The sequence below is a fragment of the Podarcis gaigeae genome, assembly GCF_964106915.1.
Source record: "Podarcis gaigeae genome assembly, chromosome: 1".
In the NCBI taxonomy this organism is placed as follows: domain Eukaryota; kingdom Metazoa; phylum Chordata; class Lepidosauria; order Squamata; family Lacertidae; genus Podarcis; species Podarcis gaigeae.
The window spans coordinates 41,185,984-41,204,539 of NC_139678.1; the positions used below are offsets into that span (position 1 = coordinate 41,185,984).

The following is an 18,556-nucleotide window of genomic DNA, read 5'->3' on the forward strand; positions in this document are numbered from 1 at the left end:
AATTTGAATACAGGCAATGACTGATTTAGGTGTGTCCAAATGACGTGATCGTGCATGTGCAGACAGTGCTGAACCTGGAAGTAGCCCCAAAATGTCATTAAGATGTCACAAAAAAGGGCCAGAACAGGGGCAGACTGGGCTTACACATGTTCCACCGACACATGCTGGTGTCCAGAACATAACCCCCACATGAAAAGGATTGCCTATACTTTGAATTGTGATACATGTCATAAATAAATCCTATTGGTTGAATTGAACTTACTTTGGGGTTAATGTGTATAGGTTTGCAAAGGCTGCAATACTCCACAGGCTGTGGAACCTCCAGATGATGCTGAATTACAGCTCTCATCATCCCTGGCCATTGGTCATGCTTGCTAGGGTTGATGGGAGTTGTAATTCAGCAACGCCAGGAGTTCCAACAGTTCCCCACACCTGCTCTACACACATGCTTGGAGGTATGTGCCATAGAACTGAGTGGGCAATAGCCAGTTAAACAGTTCTGCTCACTCAAGCACTTTGGCTGCACAATGAAACTTTCTCTCACCCTCCCAATGTGTCCATCACTTGCTCTCTCAACCTGCTCTGGAGGGTTGGGTGAACACCCAGAATATATTTGTGGTGGGCATCTGGGGAGAGGAAGTTCAGCTGCAGAGAACTTAGGCTAGTGGTGCTGTTTACTTGGCTACTGTCCAATGAGAAGAAGCAATTGAAAGGGGAGTTGTAGGACTGGTAATGTTCAGTATAGAACGTGTTGAAATAATACTGCAGTCTAATAAATGTATTATGGTTTTTTTATTTAGATCAAACTGGCTTAAGAAACCAGATGCAGATTCTGATGAACTTTTCCGAATGGTAGCTGAAGTCTTCATTCTCTGGTGTAAATCACATGTATGACAAAGATTCATTTTTTTTATTCTTATAATACACATATTTAGAAATGTTATGCATATTTATAAATGTCACCGACCTGTTTCTCAGCATTTATGTAAACTGCATTTTGGTATTATATTTATTTCAGAATTTCAAGCGAGAAGAACAAAATTTTGTTATTCAGAATGAAATCAACAACTTGGCATTTTTGACAGGAGACAGCAAGAGTAAGATGTCAAAAGTAAGTCAGAAAGTATTTAGATTGGTCCAAGTGTATCTGCTAAATTATCTGTACTTTGTAACAGTGACACAGACTGTCGCAAACTGCATTTCTTTGCCGATATGTTTAGAAGTAGTTGCTTCTTAATATGAAGATGTTGTATTTACCATATATTGTCATGTACATTTTCTGACTAAAAGCCTTTTCCCCTTGATGCACCCACACGATGGGGTGAAGGTTTACCAGAAATGGATCTGAAGTACTTCTTTTTACTTTAGCTCCTTCCCTTTCCACCCAGCTGGTCTTGGGATTTTGATTCTCCCTCCCCTGCCATATATTTCTATTGTACTGATAGTGAGTTTTCATCCCCTGTTGATACAGCAGACAGTTTGCTTTTCACTGTAGTAAAATAATATTACCTAAAACATAATACATTGTGGGGATATCAAAATTGTTAAGATATATCTGCTCGATCTACACATAGCCCAAAATGTCACTAGAAAAACCTGTATAAGAATATCTGTATGGGAAGAACTGGGGATGCTAAAATGTCTTAGGTTACATCTGAGAAAGTCCACTCTTTCTGAGATGATCATGGGAAGTTTTTTTTGGAAGAGAAGAGGATTGTATTGCATTTCAGTAGAGGAGCAGGGAAGGTCTAAACAAAAAGGCATGGTATCAAATTAATTATCTGAAAATGCAAAACAAATGTTTTTAGCATTTGTCGGTGTTAGAAATAGTGTTATAAATTAAGTCACTTTAATGCATATGTACAGCTGAACACAATGAGATTTGTGGCGCATTCCTCCTTTCCAGTGTCCCTCTGCTGAATTAATGTGTGTGGATTCATTTTTTTAAAAATGCATTGACTCAGTGAGGGGCACGAAAATTCAACATTCAGGTGAGACCCAACTATCCATTTGTCTCCCAATGATGGAATGTGGACCATAACACTGGAGCTGATGTGTCTTTAGGAGGAGCTGTCCTTATGTAGATTTATCACATGGGGGGGGGAATGTATAATTGTGCAAATCTATTGTAGTGTATGAGCACAAATAATTACTGCCTTATCCACAAGTGACCCATTCTTATTCCACACCTGAAGGACATTTTCAGCTGTTCTAGTCTTCTTAGTCTCTGAAACATACATGCTAAATGATTTTATACATTATAACCTGACATGTATCTGGTACTTTTTCAAGCACCCAATGCTGTCTTGTTGAAAATTATTTTTTAAGTATTTTAACCAGATATTGCACCACAGAAAACCAAGTGTAATTAAGTACCTGTGGTTGGTCGTTAAATGAAATTTATTATAAATAATAATACTTTTAAATTTGGCTTTCTGATATTAAACCAGTTTCCTGTTGTTAAACCTTTCTTGTCAACAACCATATATATATGAATGACCAGATTTTCTTTAACTGTGTAATTACTTCACTGTAACAGTATTGAAGTATCTTTGTGCAATGGAAAAAAGCAGTCATGATATGTTTGTTACTTTCAGTATGTCTGTCCCTTAGTATTCAAGTTTAAATGGAAAAACTGTCCCTGGCTAGGACTTTAGCAGTTGATAACTGCTTAAAAATTTGGGATTTGAGACCATTATCAATTAAAATGCAAGATAAAACAATCCTTTTTTTTTTCTTGTTGAGCGTAGGCATCATTTCTATGTCAATTTCACAACCAATCAGGGGCAGATTTTCAAAAAGAATCCTTAAAGTCAAGATTAGGGACAATTATTACTGGAACTAAATCTTCCTCCCTTTAAGAAGTTCTGTCAGTCTGGTTGTTGTTTGTCCCCTGTCTTTTTCCCATTGAAAGTAATCATCCACTTTGTTTTGGGGGCACATACAGAATTGACTTATGCAGACAAGAATAGCTTGGGAGCTTTGAAAGACGGCTTTCTCCTATGCTAGCAAATTGCCTTGGCAGGCAATGTGTTTCACATATACATGTTCTAGGAGTCCTGTGAATTAAGATCTTTAAGATACTGGCAATAGCACATCTCGGCAGATGTAACTTAAACTCATACGAGTCTTAAAAATTGAGATGTTGTTTCTTGCACACACAAAGAGAATCAAAATCTACACATTATAAATACTTCAGTAGGGAATAGCTTAGCAACAATACTTGTTATGGCAGTGGGAATAGCTTGACTACAATATGCACTTTAGTTGAGAAGATGAGCTGATGGAGTCTATCCATGACTAAACTAGCATGCACACATGAAAGAGCAAACCCAAAGGCATAAGAGGAATTGGAAAGGCTGGATGGGTTAAGCCAGGCACAGGCATAGGCCTCCAGATGTTTTGGGACTACAACTCCCATGATCCCTAGCTAACAGGACCAGTGGTCGGGGATGATGGGAATTGTAGTCCCAAAACATCTGGAGGGCCGAGTTTGCCTATGCCTGGGTTAAGCACTGCTTAGGAAGGCATAGTAGACTTCTTCCTCTCTGGGCTGACGTTGCAGACTAGGCCTCAGTCATGTATCACTGGGCAAGGAGGACCAGAAGGTGGCTTCTAAAACAGTCATAGCACACAAAGGTAGGAAGCCAAAATTATTCTTAAAAACACAGTTACAGAGAGAGAGAGAGAGAAAGATAAGAAAATGGTAGGCAGGACAGAAGCAGGAGACACTGTTCTCAGCCTTGCTGGGCAATGCCAAAGAGGTAGAAACTCCTGGGTCAGGCAAGGAAAAGAGAAAAGGCAGCAGGCAAGAGAAAAATGACTTCTTGAATCTCTGCTTCAGTTGGCAAAAATCTAGGGGGGAGCAGGAACAATAATGGAGCCCTTAAAAGCACTGGCGGAGGAAGGGGAGTGCGGGGGGAGCGCACCGCCCCCGGCAGCGTGATCCCGGTGGGGTGCCATTGTGGCTGCTCCCCCGCCCGCGCTGGGTACTACGCTTCTACAGATGGCATGCCATGCCCCCCAGGACGCCCCTGTGGGCAGCGCGCCACACCCCTGGGATGTGCACCAGCCCCACCCCTGCCTGCTCTCCACCCCCTGGTGCTGGAGCATGAAGCTCTGCCACTGCTTAAAAGGGCTTTTGGAATAGAGAAAGTGTTGGAATCAGCACCTGAGACTGAGAAGCCTAATGAGCTCCCATGACTGCACATGCTCAGACTTTAGAATCTTAAGGGTGGCAGAGGAGAAGAAGAGAAAGAGCAGCATCGATACCAAGCAGTACAAAGCTGTAGGATTGACCAGACTTCATCATTATCCTGCTTTGGAAGAATACGTTTGTAAGAAGGAGTAGTCTCTACCCAGCAGCGGAGCATATGCCCGCGCTACCAAGAGCGGGCACGCTCCGGAGGAGGGCTTGGCATGGAGGGTGCCCTCTCCGGCACGGGATAGCCACTCAGGTTCTCGGAGTGGCACGTGTGCCCTGCAGCCGGGGGCGGAGCAAGCCTCTCACAGGGGCAGAGTGAGCTGCCCCTGGCGGACATTCGGCACACCACCCACCCGCCACTCCCAAGCCTCCCCCAAGCAGTCAAAACGAAGGGGGAAGGGGGGAAGGCTTGGGAGTCGCAGGTGGGCAGTGCGCCGAATGTCAGCCCCTTCAGTGAGGGCACCCGGGGCGGTCCGCCCCCCGCCCCACTTCCTACGCCCCTGCCTCTACCCCAGGTTTTTGAAGAAGGGGGTTAATACTGGCTGTTTCCTATTGTCTGAGCCATGGGAAATGTCCATTTTTAAGTGGTGCCTAAACATCAACTTAACAAAGAAGTCTCAAAGGTAAGGCATCCTCCAGAATGCCATAAAATAACCAACTTTCCATCCTTTATTATTCTTGATGATATCCCAAAAGAATGGCCAAAAATGTATGATTCACTTTTCCTATGTTACTCAAACTCCGTGTTGTGCTCACTGGCTAAAGATGGTTGGCTGGTAAATTAGAGTGCATTATGAATATTAAAATTGTACATATGGTATGGAATGCATAATATATGTATCTGTTGAAATATGTTATACCAACTTTACTATTGTATGCAGAAGATACGTAACATAAATATTACAGATTTACAGCTGAATGCTACTTTTTTAAAAAAATGCAACTATTTTGTTAACCTTTGTCAAACTGAATTTATTTAAAGCTGAGCAAGTTTTTTTTAACTTTTTTTCTGATAATATGGCAGCAGATTGCTCGGAGGGGAATGGTAAGTTAGTGAACATTTAGTCTGAGAAAGAGGGGTTACTTGGGCTGTACTGTGAAATAACAGATTCTTGTCAATAGGTTACTGAAACAGATATGCCACTCCATTAATCTGTTATTTTTTAACTTTGTGTAGGTGTTTTCATGAAGGAGGCATGCAGATATAATTATTTCTTACTGCAGTTTATATCACATCTCTATTTATCTAAACATGATGCAGTATTTACATATTCATTTATTTCATGTAGCCCAGTTCTTAAACTTAAGATACTGTTCGTTCATAGGGTGATTCACATACCCCAGCCTTAATTAAGAGAACTCAGGGTGAACACTTACACTTCAAGAGCAAAACAGAAATATATTCTAGTTCCACAGTCAAGGCAGAACTCTATACAGGTAACTCACAACTTTTGTGCATTCAGCTTTACATGCTTGGTAAATAAAAGTAAAAATAAAAGGGGTGGAAAGCGGACGGGCATTTGGGAAACAATACTTTCGCAATCCCACCCAGCCTGGAAACCAGTATGTTTTAACAATATGCAATTTTGGCTTCACATGCTATCTCCGGAACGTAAGTTGAGAGTCGCCTGTATAGAAATGACGGATTTGGAATGTTTCTTTGACAGCCAGTGTGCAAACCCAGGGCGAATGCATATCACAATTCTAAAATGCAGGGGGAAATACAAAATTTGTTATTCATCACAGAACTAATTTTTTAAAACTCTCAGGTTTTGTTTAGAAAAGCAATGTCCTTATCCATCCATGTAATAGGCAAGTGAGGCCTAATAACTGGTAGGTCAAGATGTAGAATCATCAAATTCTAGAGATGGAAGGATCCCTGAGGATCTTCTGGTCCAACTCTTCCATGCAGGAATATGAAACTGTCCCTTACAAGGATCGAAACAGTAACCTTGACGTTAGCCACACCATGCTCTGACCAGCCGAGCTATTGCTGGACTAGCTGTAGTTGTGTGTCTCATTAGAAGAAGAAGCTAGCCAGCTGTGCCTACATGTTTCTATGTTACATTATGCAAAATAAGAAAAATAATGCAATTTTGCTTAATTTGCACAATTGATTCAGTCATATAATCCAACTTTTCTTGTTGTTGCATCCTAATAATATTTAGCAGCCCCATGAAAAACTTGCATACTCACATTGAATACAAAATGGCATCCAAATGAGGCTAAAATTATCAAATCATTATGTGCAGATAGATGCACAATTTATTCAGTGTCAAATACACGTCAACGGCAATAACTCTGAATACAAGAGTTGCATGTGAAAAGTATGTTTGAAATGCATACTCAGATTTTCAGGATATATACATTTATATTCCTTTATATTCCTCAGACATGAGCAGACAAGAAGAAATGTATCTTGAATTTTGAATCCTACAACTGATTTGAATGGCTTTATAAAATTAAATCCAAATTTATATACTGAGAGTCATGCTACATTTTTGGAACAAACAGATTGAAGTCTGATCTCTAAATGCCCATAATATGGCAGCAGACATGGGGTGGGGAGCAAGGTCAACCCGAATTTAGCCTCTACGCACCTTTTCATCCCTCCCAAACAGGTGTCCAATTCTGACAAAACTGGTAGCAGTAAATATTAACTTGTTATGGTATATGTGATTTCAGCCCATAACTTTATGCACAATCACATGTACTAGGTCGGGGTTCTAACAAAAGAAAATATTCACACAACACATTTTCATGCAGAATCCAAAATAGGAATTGACTGTTTTAATTGACTCAGAAGTGGAGAGTCTGGGTTTGATAACTGGCACAAAAATTGAAAGAACAAACCCCATATAAACATTACACTCTTTTTAGGCTATCTAGCTTTAGCATATTTAAATATTTTGCAGAAATGCTTTAATGTACCTCTATCCTCCAAATATAGTTTCCCAGATTCATTTTTTCATGTATTTCAATACACTGTTTTTGAATCATGGACCCCATTCCCTTACACAGCTTTCAGGTGTGCAAATCAGAAACTTCAAATAGAAATCACTGTTTTAAGGCTCAGTATTAAAGCATCCTGGTAAATGAAGATTATAAATTTTATAAGGTGTTTGCTCTTTAACTTTTACCTATGTAATCTTACCTACATAGGTAGCAGCCTAAGATGAGGAAAACACTTTGATTCTGATCCTATGCATGTCTACTTAGAAGTAAATCCTACTTTGTTTGGTAGGATTTGTGTCTCAGAGTGCTCTAGGGCTGTAGGCTTTGTGAATTTGTGCATGAGACCCAACAATGTTTTCAAAATGTTTGTTGTTCATTCAGTAGAAGGATAGAATTTTAGGGCAGAAGGAACTTTGGTCTTTCCAGGCTGGGGAAGGACTTTCTAACTCCAGGCATGGGGACCTGTGTCCCTCCAGATGTTGTTGGACTACTACTCCCATCATCTATGTGCATTGGCCATTCTGTCTGAGGCTAATGGGAGTTGGAGTCTCATAACATCTGGAGGGACGCAGGTTCCACTTCTTTACCTTCAGAATTCACAGCAATTAACTTTATTTATCTAAGTTGTTATTAGCTGACAGGGATGACCGAATTACCTAAGGCAAGAAGCACCTGACAAATTTCACAAGACGAATCACCTATTACAGTATATAACAGTGTAAAGAATTAACATCATGTGACATAACAGTTTTAAAAACCAGCAAATATCTCTGTGCTCCAAATATGGCTTTGTAAATTTTCTCCAATATTGTGGTTTTATACAGTGCCCCCCCACTGCTATCAGTTTCACACATTAGTGTATAACTTTTATGGGCTAAAGAAATAAAGATGCACTGAAGAATAGATCCAGAGGCATTCATAATCCAGTTTTCAAGTACAGTCGTACCTTGGTTGTTGAACACTCTGGAACTCGGACGTTTTGGCTCCTGAATGCCACAAACCCGGAAGTGATTGTTCCAGTTTGCAAACATTCTTTTGGAACCCTAACGTCCCACAGGGCTTCGGCAGCTTCTGACTGGCTCCACTACTTACTCCCCAAATGAACAGACCCCGATCCAAAATGTTAGCTAAGCAATGTGTGAGAGAGAATCTCACTTATTTCACGCTCAGAGTTTTTAATGAACATAAAAAAATTAGAAAGAGCCCACGACGTATTGCTATATAGTAAGAGCTGTGAGTGCTATACTGTTGTCCTCTTTCTGACTTGTTCCTGTGTGAAGTCTACTGTTGTTGCTTAATATTAATGGCTCCAGTTAAACATATATGTAATTAATGTTGCAGGACTATCAACACCGTTTTTCCATGACCATCTTTAGATAAATGTTTTGAATTATAATACAAGGACAAAACTATTGACATGGCATTGATTGAATGAATGCAGTTAATCAGTCCATTGATTAACTACATTTTAAAGACAAGTGGTGTCTTTAGCTGTGCCATTATGGGCATGGATTGAAGAAGGAAAGGTGATCTCAGTTAAAATCCCTCCACTTCCCAGCTATTTGAATCAGAATGAAAGCCATTAAAGCAGGGGTCAGCAAGACTTACCAGGCATGGGCCAGATCACTCCTGCAGAGATCCTCCTTCGGCCAGACTGGCGCAGCTCAATGCCGAAAATCGTGTCTGTGCATGTCCACGGTGCCATAAAACGCTTCTGTGCATGCCCAGACACTGAAAATCTCGCCTTCGCAGATGCGATTTCCAGAGCCGTGGAAGAGAGTCCCTGTGCCGTGAGGCCGGTTTAGCGCAACATGCAGGGACTCGCCAAGCGGGCAGCTCAGTTCAGGGGCGGCTTGGGGGCCAGTTAAATGGCCTCCGTGGGCTACTGCCGCAGGTTGGGGACCCCTGCATTAAAGGCTTCTCTCTTAATGTAAATAGCTTTTGGATTGGGGGGGGATTGTTGTCAGGGTATGGTGAGAGGAGTTAAACCCCTTCCCTTCTGCTTCAGTTGTGATACTGTGGACCCTTTCATGGTTGCTATGTACATTTTTTAAATGCACATGTAAGTTGCATTAAAGGGACGCAGGTGGCGCTGTGGGTTAAACCACAGAGCCTAGGACTTGCCGATCAGAAGGTCGGAGGTTTGAATCCCCGCGACAGGGTGATCTCCCGTTGCTCGGTCCCTGCTCCTGCCAGCCTAGCAGTTCAAAAGCATGTCAAAGTGCAAGTAGATAAATAGGTGCCGCTCCGGCGGGAAGGTAAACGGCATTTCTGTGCACTGCTCTGGTTCGCCAGAAGGGCTTAGTCATGCTGGCCACATGACCCGGAAGCTGTACGCCAGCTCCCTGGGCCAATAAAGCGAGATGAGCGCAGCAACCCCAGAGTTGGCCACAATTGAACCTAATGGTCAGGGGTCCCTTTACCTTTACCTTTTAAGTTGCATTAACATCCTCTCTAGTTTGACCCTTAATAACAGCAACTCATTCTCAGGAAATTTCCTTTTTCTTTTTATACTACCGTTTTGTGCACAGTCCCTTCTCTTTGACACTCCTAGGGCACAATTCAGTCAGAATTAAGCACTTGTAAGTCCCATTTTTTAAAAGTAGGGGATTTATCTTATTTTAAGAAATGTGTATCACACCTTATAGGATAAAAATAAATTTCAGTCAAAGCAGGAAAAGTTTAAAAATACAACAAACAAATATCTAGCATTTAAAAGCTTTTTTTTTTGGGGGGGGGGGATCCAGAGCACAGATGGAGCAGAGAGAAAAAAGCCAAACTAGGAATAAAATTTATACATTCAGTCTAGCCTAAAGGCTACATGGAAGAGCTGACTTTGGCCAGGTGGCTGAAACTGTCTATCAGTCTCTCCAGGGAAAGCAAGCAAAGTTTAGCAAGAGCTTGAAATCCATAGGACAAAAGTATTCAACTTTATCTTCTACAAATTAAAATATATTTGGGAAAAGTAGATGTGATTGTAGACCTCAGTCCTTAACTTCTAGCTTTGAATCGTGGGATTTTAAAGTGCCCAAGAAGGCCAAAAGGAGAGGAGGTCGAGAAATAATTGCAGAATCAAACTTTCTGTAACCTGCACAAAGTTTCATGTAACATTAGTTTTCCATGTTAAAGCAAAAGCACTTGGTTTGTTGCATTTCTTGTGAATATTGTTTGTTAACAGATACAAGGCTAAAAAAATTGGTAAGTGTGTGTTGTCAAACATTCATTAGTATTAAGTTCAAGTCATATTACTAAACATCAATATTAAAAGATTATAAAGATAGTAAATGTATTGTTCTTTATGGTTTTCCTTTATTCTAAACTGACTAAAACAGCAGTATGGGGGTTTACATAATATATATAGAATAAAATATATTGCCATTGGTAATCCTCAGTATATTCTTTATTTTTAACCCTCAGTAAACGTAATAATAGAAGAAATTAATCTAATGCAGTAATTCCTTATTTTATTAAGGAAGCACATAATGACACATGTTGATGGTTCATTGTAAATGCAAGGTATTTTATAGCTACTTTGTTGAAAAAAAGAAGATACTGTTTCTAATTAACTTGTAAAATTCCCATCTTTTCATCAAGTTTACTTACTTTTTCCTTGTATTTTTTCTTTCATACAGGCCATGCAAGTAAAGGTACAGGTCAAAGTGCATGATGTGTCTTTATGTTTTAGTTTTAGAGATGACCAGGCTCTCAGCATTCTTTCCATTGATCACAGCAGTGGCGTCACAAAGGGAAGGTACATGTTCTGCCCAGTATAAATCCTATTGGAAAGTTAGGCAGATTTTGCCAGAACATCTGTTTTTATACTCCTACACACTTTTCTATACAGGCCTGGGTATTGATTTCATGGGGAAGAATATGGCCCAACAACATCTCTCTTCTGCCTCTGTTACCATCCTCATTTTATGTAAATTAGTTTAGTATCTTTAATTGAAAAAGTGTTTAATTGGAAAAGTGACTCATTAATGTATTGGGATTTTTAACATTAGAAATTAGAAACATTAGAACTAGTAGTAGTAGTAGTAGTAGTAGTAGTAGTAATAAATGTACTGTGCTTGTCATTGCTATGATTGTCCATTAAAATATCTAGATTACTTTATCAAATTATTCTCTCCCTCCTCTTTGCCCTCCTTCCCTGCAATCAAGACTTACGGATACAAAATAAAATTGGATCACACTAAAATCAGTGTACGCATCTTGTACCAAATTTATTTAAAAATTTCCCCACAACTTGGAAACAATCAGGAAAAATGTAGTTATTATGAATTGTATTTTACAATCTTTGACTGAGAGTAAACCCATTGACATGAATGGTCTTGACTAACTTAGGGCCATTAATTTTAGTGGGTCTACTCTGAGTAAGCTTAGTTGCATACAATCCGGGGGAAAGTTGATGATGATATTGGTAATAATGATGCCTCTGTGCTGGATCTGCCCTGGCAAAACACAACGACTTGGGAACAACTAGGGAAAAGGTGGTCATTATCACCATTGTCATCATGACGCCTCTGCCGTGGGCTCTTCCCTCCAAAAAACAACAACCACCAACCACAACTTTGGAACAATCCTGCTATAGGACATTCAGCCGAAACAAGGACATTCCACCCCCATGTTTAACCAAGGACGCTCTCAAACAGATGCCTGCTTTTTGTGCCAGGAGGTAGCAAAACTAACACAACAGCAGTGGTAGGATTCCCGACTTTCTTTTCCCCATACCCACATTTAAAAAAAATAAATTCTCAAGATGCTGCCTGCTGCCAACTGCTCCACATTGCTGGCAAGGAGCAAAGCAAAGCAAAGATAGCAGCAAATGGGTGAATCCAATAACTAGGAAATAAAACAAAAGTAAAGTTGCAACCCCAGGAATGCCTTTTGCCTGGTCCAAACAACTCACTTATCAATCACAGCTCTGACTTCACTTATTCACTAAAAACAAAGGTTGACTCATTTCACAGAAATTGCTTCAAAGGGTACTTGCACATTTTGCTTCATAATTTTCTTTCTTGGAAATTTAGACCTTTTTCTTCTTTTAATGAAAGCTCAGAGTCTGGAGCAGCTGCCTGAGGGTGCCCATGAAAGCCTTCCCAAATGCCAGGTTGGGAACCTTCGTAACTAAGCCAAACCATGGCTTACCTTATGGCACTGTAGCAGCAGCAAGTCTGGGAGAGGAGTGCTGCAGCTGCAGTCTCTTCTGGGAACCCCCCATGCTAACACTTTTGCACTAAGCCATAGTTGGACTTAGCTTTACATGTGAAGCAGCTCAATGTAAGCTGCCTGATGAACTTTGCTTAGTTAGGTGGGTTGCAAACATTCCAAACCTATCAGTAGTCTATAGCTCAGCATTACATTTACACCAGATCAAATTGTAGCCCTCATTATAAAGTAAGTAAAGAGCTTCCCTGCTTTAATAATAAGGGTGATGAGTGGAAAGAAAGGACAGATACCCTTGATGGGTTTCTGCTAGTATAGAATAAATATGAACAGATAATTTTAAAGCACAACCCACTCCCTTACCGTCATGAACAGAGCATGATGTTCTGTGACTTTCCAGTTCTATCTTTGTAAATTGAGATTTACTGAGTAGCAACTTTAAAAGACTGAAATTTGGTGGCAGAGACAGAATGGAGCATTTCTTCACTTTTAAAATGTATCTCTCCCCCCCCCCTTTACTGTGTTTATGTTAAACATTCTTACTCACTCATACTGAAGTAGATAACGGGGAATCATTTCTGGAGAAACCTGTCCTCCAAGGAACAGAAGAATGAAAAACTAGGACTGACTTACCTCCTGTGTTACACCAGTTACCTCCCCTGATTAACAGACGAGTGACGCCACTGGGTCCCCGTGATACATTGTGGCATTTGTTTGTCTGCTATCAAAGTAGAGTACAAATTAATGTCATTAAATATAGAGCCATTATTTCATTGCTACTGTAGAAAACTTTTTCTAAGGCATTTTGACAAGCAAAGCTTTGAGGCAAAATATTTCCTGCATTTGTCGGTCCCTGAAGAAAAACCACCACATCATGTTTTTGTTCATAACTGAACTGCCAAACATATAGGAATGGCTAGATGCTTTGGTAGTTTTCATAAAAATGAGAGCTTTGCAACAATTTACCCAAAGTGCGTGCACTGTTAGACTTTTCTTTCTCCTAGAATAAAAACCGTGTGGTAATTGTTTGCAAACAATCAGTACTAACAGCTCTTACTGTACCAGCATAACAAGCTTGTACAGTTTACTCAGGGCCTTAAATTTTCATTTGCAGCGGCAATAAGATGTGGAGGGTTTATAGCAAGTGCCTGCTGTTTGTAGCAGTGAAATGCTATGAGCCCAGCTCTGAATTCATGTGTGTGGCAAATTCTCACTGTGGCCAGTGAGAGTCTATTTCAAGCATGGAATTCAGGAAGGGGTCATTTTTTGTGTGGCTTTTTAGTGTAAGTTTGTTCATAGTATGATTCTGCTAATGATGACCTTGTTGTTGCTCAGAGCTTTGATCTGCTGCCTTAAATAAAAAGTTTTATTTTACATTATTTGGATAGAATAGGACAGATATGATGTTGATGTGCAACCTGTTTACTGTCTCTTTCCTAGGGCTCATTTTCCTTATGCTCTGGGTGACTGAAGCTGCTGACAGTGTAGTCTGATACATTTACCTGCTTTTTTTATCAACAATGGAGTTAATGAAAAGTAGCTTTCTAGTGTACAAACTCATAGGCTTATGACTTTATTGAATTCATATATAGGAAACATGAGACTTTTTAAAAAAGCAGCATTGCAGATACATTTCATACATGCATAGAATGCTCAGAATGTTAGAAACACTTACTGTCTTCTAAAAGTACAAAGCTTATTGTCAAAACTTTTATCCGTTTCAGATGTTATTCGTATGTGTATGTATGTGTTTTTGGAGATGTGTAGACTGTAGAAAATTACAACATGTGTATTCTTAGATTTTCTGTGGTGAAGTAAATCATGAAGTGCTACTAAAATAATATGCATTTTCCACAGCAGTTCTTTGGTTCACTTATATTTTCCCAAGTTTAGCCATTAAATATATATATATATATTACATATAATATGTCAATATAAAAGTCTAGCTTTGGTTGGATAATTAGGGGAAATAACTATTTAATATGAATGAATCACATAACTACACAATATATTTTGTATGTATCTTCCCTTTTAGTCTGGAGGTCATGATCAAGAACGAAAGAAATCAAAACGTAGAGGGGATTTATATTCAATACAGACTTCTCTAATTGTAGCTGCACTTAAAAAAATGCTTCCCATTGGACTGAATATGTGTACGCCTGGAGATCAAGAACTGATATCTCTTGCTAAGTTCAGATACAGCTGTGTAAGTCGAAGTTTTGCTCAGTTAATAGTGTTCAATTTTGAAAATCCAGCAACCACATGGGGATTGTGATTCTAATACAGGCATAGGCAAACTCAGCCCTCCAGATGTTTTGGGACTACAATGCCCATCATCTCTGATCACTGGTCCTGTTAGCTAGGGATGGTGGGAGTTGTAGTCCCAAAACATCTGGAGGGCCGAGTTTGCCTATGCCTGTTCTAATACAAGGATTCTCAAAATGCACATGTTGCTATGCAGTATCAGGATATGCCCTCGCTGCAACGCCTGCATCTCAACATTGCGAGAAACAATGAACAAGCCTTCCATATGGCAAACCGGTTTATTCATTGGTCCAAATGCATCTAGAAAAATGAATGCTAGACCAAAGCACTTGACTGATTAAATACTTATTGCCTGAACTGGAAAGCTATTCATAGATCTTAAAGACACAGTGGCATGCTCATATTTACTGTATGCATAGAATATGGCATAACAAATAGAATAGTATGGCATCAGGGCCGTCTTTAGCACATGCATCGCCAGGGTGCAAAGATCCGTCCAGCGCCCCCAAATTGGGGGGGGGCATGTCAAAGTTGTTGAGCTTTTAAGGAGGGGAGCAGCGAAAACCACTAACATGAAAAAAAAATGGCAGCGATAACTCTGTCTTTCCATTTTTGCAATCATGCGAAAATGAAAGACACCACTAGGGGGCAGCGCCAGATACATTGGTTCTGCAGCTGTTTTGCAAAAGAGAACGGAAATGACCCATTGACCCCAATCATCCATGGCTCGCAGTTAAGAGCTTAGGTGGCTTCAGCGGTGGGCACCCCCTAGAATTTGGTGCCCGGGTGCACCTTGCACCTCTGGGTAAAGATGGCCCTGTATGGCATCTTAAAGGCATCCTAGCAAATTTACAGTACCCAAGCTGTCCTGGACCAGAGCCCGTATCATCAGATGTATGTAAGAAAAATGGGGCCAGTTGTGGGAACTGAGGAAATATCTCACATTAGCTACACATATTTCATTTACGTTTGCCATAGCTCAGTTGCTAGAGCATGAGACTCTTAATCTAAGGGTCATGGGTTCAAGCCCCAAATTGGGTAAAAGTTTCCTTCATTGCAGGGGGTTGGACTAGATGACCCTCGTGGGTCCTTGCAACTCTGCGGTTTTATGATTCTATGAAACAAACAGTTACCCTTATTGAATAAGGGATTGGTCAGATATGAGCATAAAAAATGAATTTGGCTTTGCACACCTACAGTTCTTATCACATTTTCCACACGGAATCCTATGTACGTGTTGCCTGCTGTTGCTTCTTGATGAGAGGCAGCTGTCTAGGATCCTGTTTTCAGCTTTCCAGCTATTCTTCCAGATTGGATTCCAAGAAAACAAATGGACCAGATTTGGTGTTTAAAAAACATATAGATAATAATTGGGAAGAAGAACAGTCAGAAACATTCACTTACTAAATTCATAAATATCAACATACAAGACTTTCTCACCAGCTGTTTCAGAACTCTCCCTGCTTCTCACAGCCTCTCGCAATCTTCACTCCTTCCCTAGGGAAATTGGATCCTCCTGTCTCTTCTGGGTTACAATATAATTATTCTGTTGGCAAAACTTTGCAGCCCAGTTGTAGATGGTTGCGGGCTGTCTCATCACCAGGATATTTGCTTTCTGGAAAGATAATTTAATAAGTTAGCCCAACTTTTATTATGGCACAGATTAACATATGCTTATATTTGTATGCAGAAAGACACAGAAGAAGAGGTGAAGGAGCATTTACGCAATAATTTGCATTTGCAGGAGAAGGTAATATTCAAAAAGGTCTGTCAGATGAAACGTTTTTTAGCATTAGGCAAAGTTTTAAAACATTTAGATGTTTAACAAGGCAATCTTTTGCTTAGGTTATGCAGGCTGTGAGGGCTATAGGATTTCGCAGACACACTTCTGTGCTTTTGGTATAGAAACTGCCTTTGTTGCCCTGTATGATCACCTCTAGGGAGTGTGTCCCTAGTGATGCTCCTTGATCTGTCAGTGTCTTCTAATACCATTGATGATGGTATTCTTCTGGAGAAGGTGTCTGAGTTGGGAGTGGGTGGCAATGCTTTATGACAGTTGCTGTCCTGCTGGGACGACTGTTTTCATAGGTGCTTGGGGATCCAGCTCTGCACTGTGGAGCCTTAAGTACCGGATTCAATTTTATCCACCATTGTGTTTAATATTTACATGAAATTGCTGGTCAGGTTATTTAGAGTTTTGTAGTGCATTGTCAGTAATATGCAGATGATACATACACAGCTTTACTTCTCCTTTATGCTCCTGTCAAAAACACTATTATTTGCTCTAACCTTTGGATCACAATTTTCTGCTTATCTTTTAGTGGGGTAGGGTGCAGTTAGAGCTGATTTTGGAATTTTCCCAGTGGCATGCTTTTCCTAATCTTTTAGGCTGAGTGAGTATAAGATATGACAATCATATCCCCATGCCCCCAGGCCTGACATAATTGAAGTATAGGGTTGCTGTGTAAGAGTGGGGCATTTTATTTCTTATTCCCCCCTCAAATGTTTATTTCAATAAGTCTGCTAAGTATTTTTAAACATTTTTGATACAAGATCGTATGTGTTATTTGCAGTCAGATGACCCAGCTGTGAAATGGCAGTTGAATTTGTACAAGGATGTCTTGAAAGCTGATGAACCTGTTGATCCTGAGAAAATAGTGCAGCGTGTGCAAAGGATCTCAGCAGCTGTGTATCATCTGGAGCAGGTGAAAGGGATCTCATCTATCAGCTATATATTTTCACAGCAGAACATGGAGTTCTTATCTAAACACATATATTGTAACAGAGACTATTTTTCAAGTTGGGGAGTCCCTGGTTCAGATCTAGCTTCTGACATATATTCAGTAGCTAGTCTTAAGTAAGCTACTCTCAGCCTTAGCCGCCTGTCTGCAATATGAAGGGTAATACTGCTGACTTAGCATACAGGGTATTATTATTATTTATTGAATTTATATACCACCCTATACCCAGGGGTCTCAGCGAGGTTCACATAAAAGATCAACATAAAATCCAAAATATATATAATCAAAATAAAAACAACAACCCAATAACCCCCCCCAAAAAGAACTATGTTTTAAAAGGGCATAGGATGTCAATCAGATCAACCAAGGGCCTAGTTAAAAAGGAATGTTTTTTGCCTGCTGCCTAAAGGTGTATAATGAAGGCACCAGGCAAACTTCCTTGGGGAGAAAAAAATCCTTCCAGTAGCACCTTAAAGACCAACTAAGTCAGTTCTTGGTATGAGCTTTCGTGTGCATGCACACTTCTTCAGATACACTCAGATATCTGAAGAAGTGTGCATGCACACGAAAGCTCATACCAAGAACTGACTTAGTTGGTCTTTAAGGTGCTACTGGAAGGATTTTGTTTTGTTTTGACTATGGCAGACCAACACGGCTACCTATCTGTTCCTTGGGGAGAGCCTTCCATAGACAGGGAGCCACTGCAGAGAAGGCCTGTTCTCGTGTTCCCACCCTCCAGACCTCACAAAGAAGGGCCTCAGAAGGTAGATATAGGGGTGACAACTAGGCAGTTCTAATGTCAACATTTATAACTTTGGGAAAGCTCAGCCTGTTCTGGACGGGCTGCACTTCTGCTGAAAGACAAGGCATTGTATCCACGAACTCATTGTGTTTATGGAATAACTTCTGCTCATGCATTGGAACTTTATTTCCTCCCTTGTGTGCCCTCCAAATCTGCTCTGAAAGGTTGGACAAATTTGTGTAATGCACAGGGATGGGAAGTCCTACAAGTGATTCCACAGGTGCCGTGAGTGCAGAGGATGCAACCCCAGGTTTTCAATATATGGATACTCCTGGATCCAGCTCTGCCTCTAGCCTCCTGTTTAGGAGTATTTTTGCACATCTCTGAGTGGTGTGTCCACTGCAGTTTTTCCTGGGAAAGGTAGATCAGAATTCAGTCCCTAGAGAGGTAAATTGCCTCCATCTATTATGGCTTTCAGATGAA

At 40.3% G+C, this 18,556-nt stretch overlaps 1 protein-coding gene across 1 annotated transcript in view; it reads left to right on the forward strand.

Moving 5' to 3' along the window:
- Window positions 1–18,556, forward strand: part of RYR3 (ryanodine receptor 3) — a 265,043-nt gene that overhangs the window by 200,870 nt on the left and 45,617 nt on the right. The window contains exons 69-75 of the mRNA XM_083743873.1: window positions 801–888; window positions 1,019–1,111; window positions 5,229–5,249; window positions 10,792–10,806; window positions 14,361–14,531; window positions 16,281–16,340; window positions 17,164–17,295. Coding sequence (XP_083599999.1) covers window positions 801–888; window positions 1,019–1,111; window positions 5,229–5,249; window positions 10,792–10,806; window positions 14,361–14,531; window positions 16,281–16,340; window positions 17,164–17,295 — 580 coding nt within the window. The remainder of the gene's footprint in view (window positions 1–800; window positions 889–1,018; window positions 1,112–5,228; window positions 5,250–10,791; window positions 10,807–14,360; window positions 14,532–16,280; window positions 16,341–17,163; window positions 17,296–18,556) is intronic.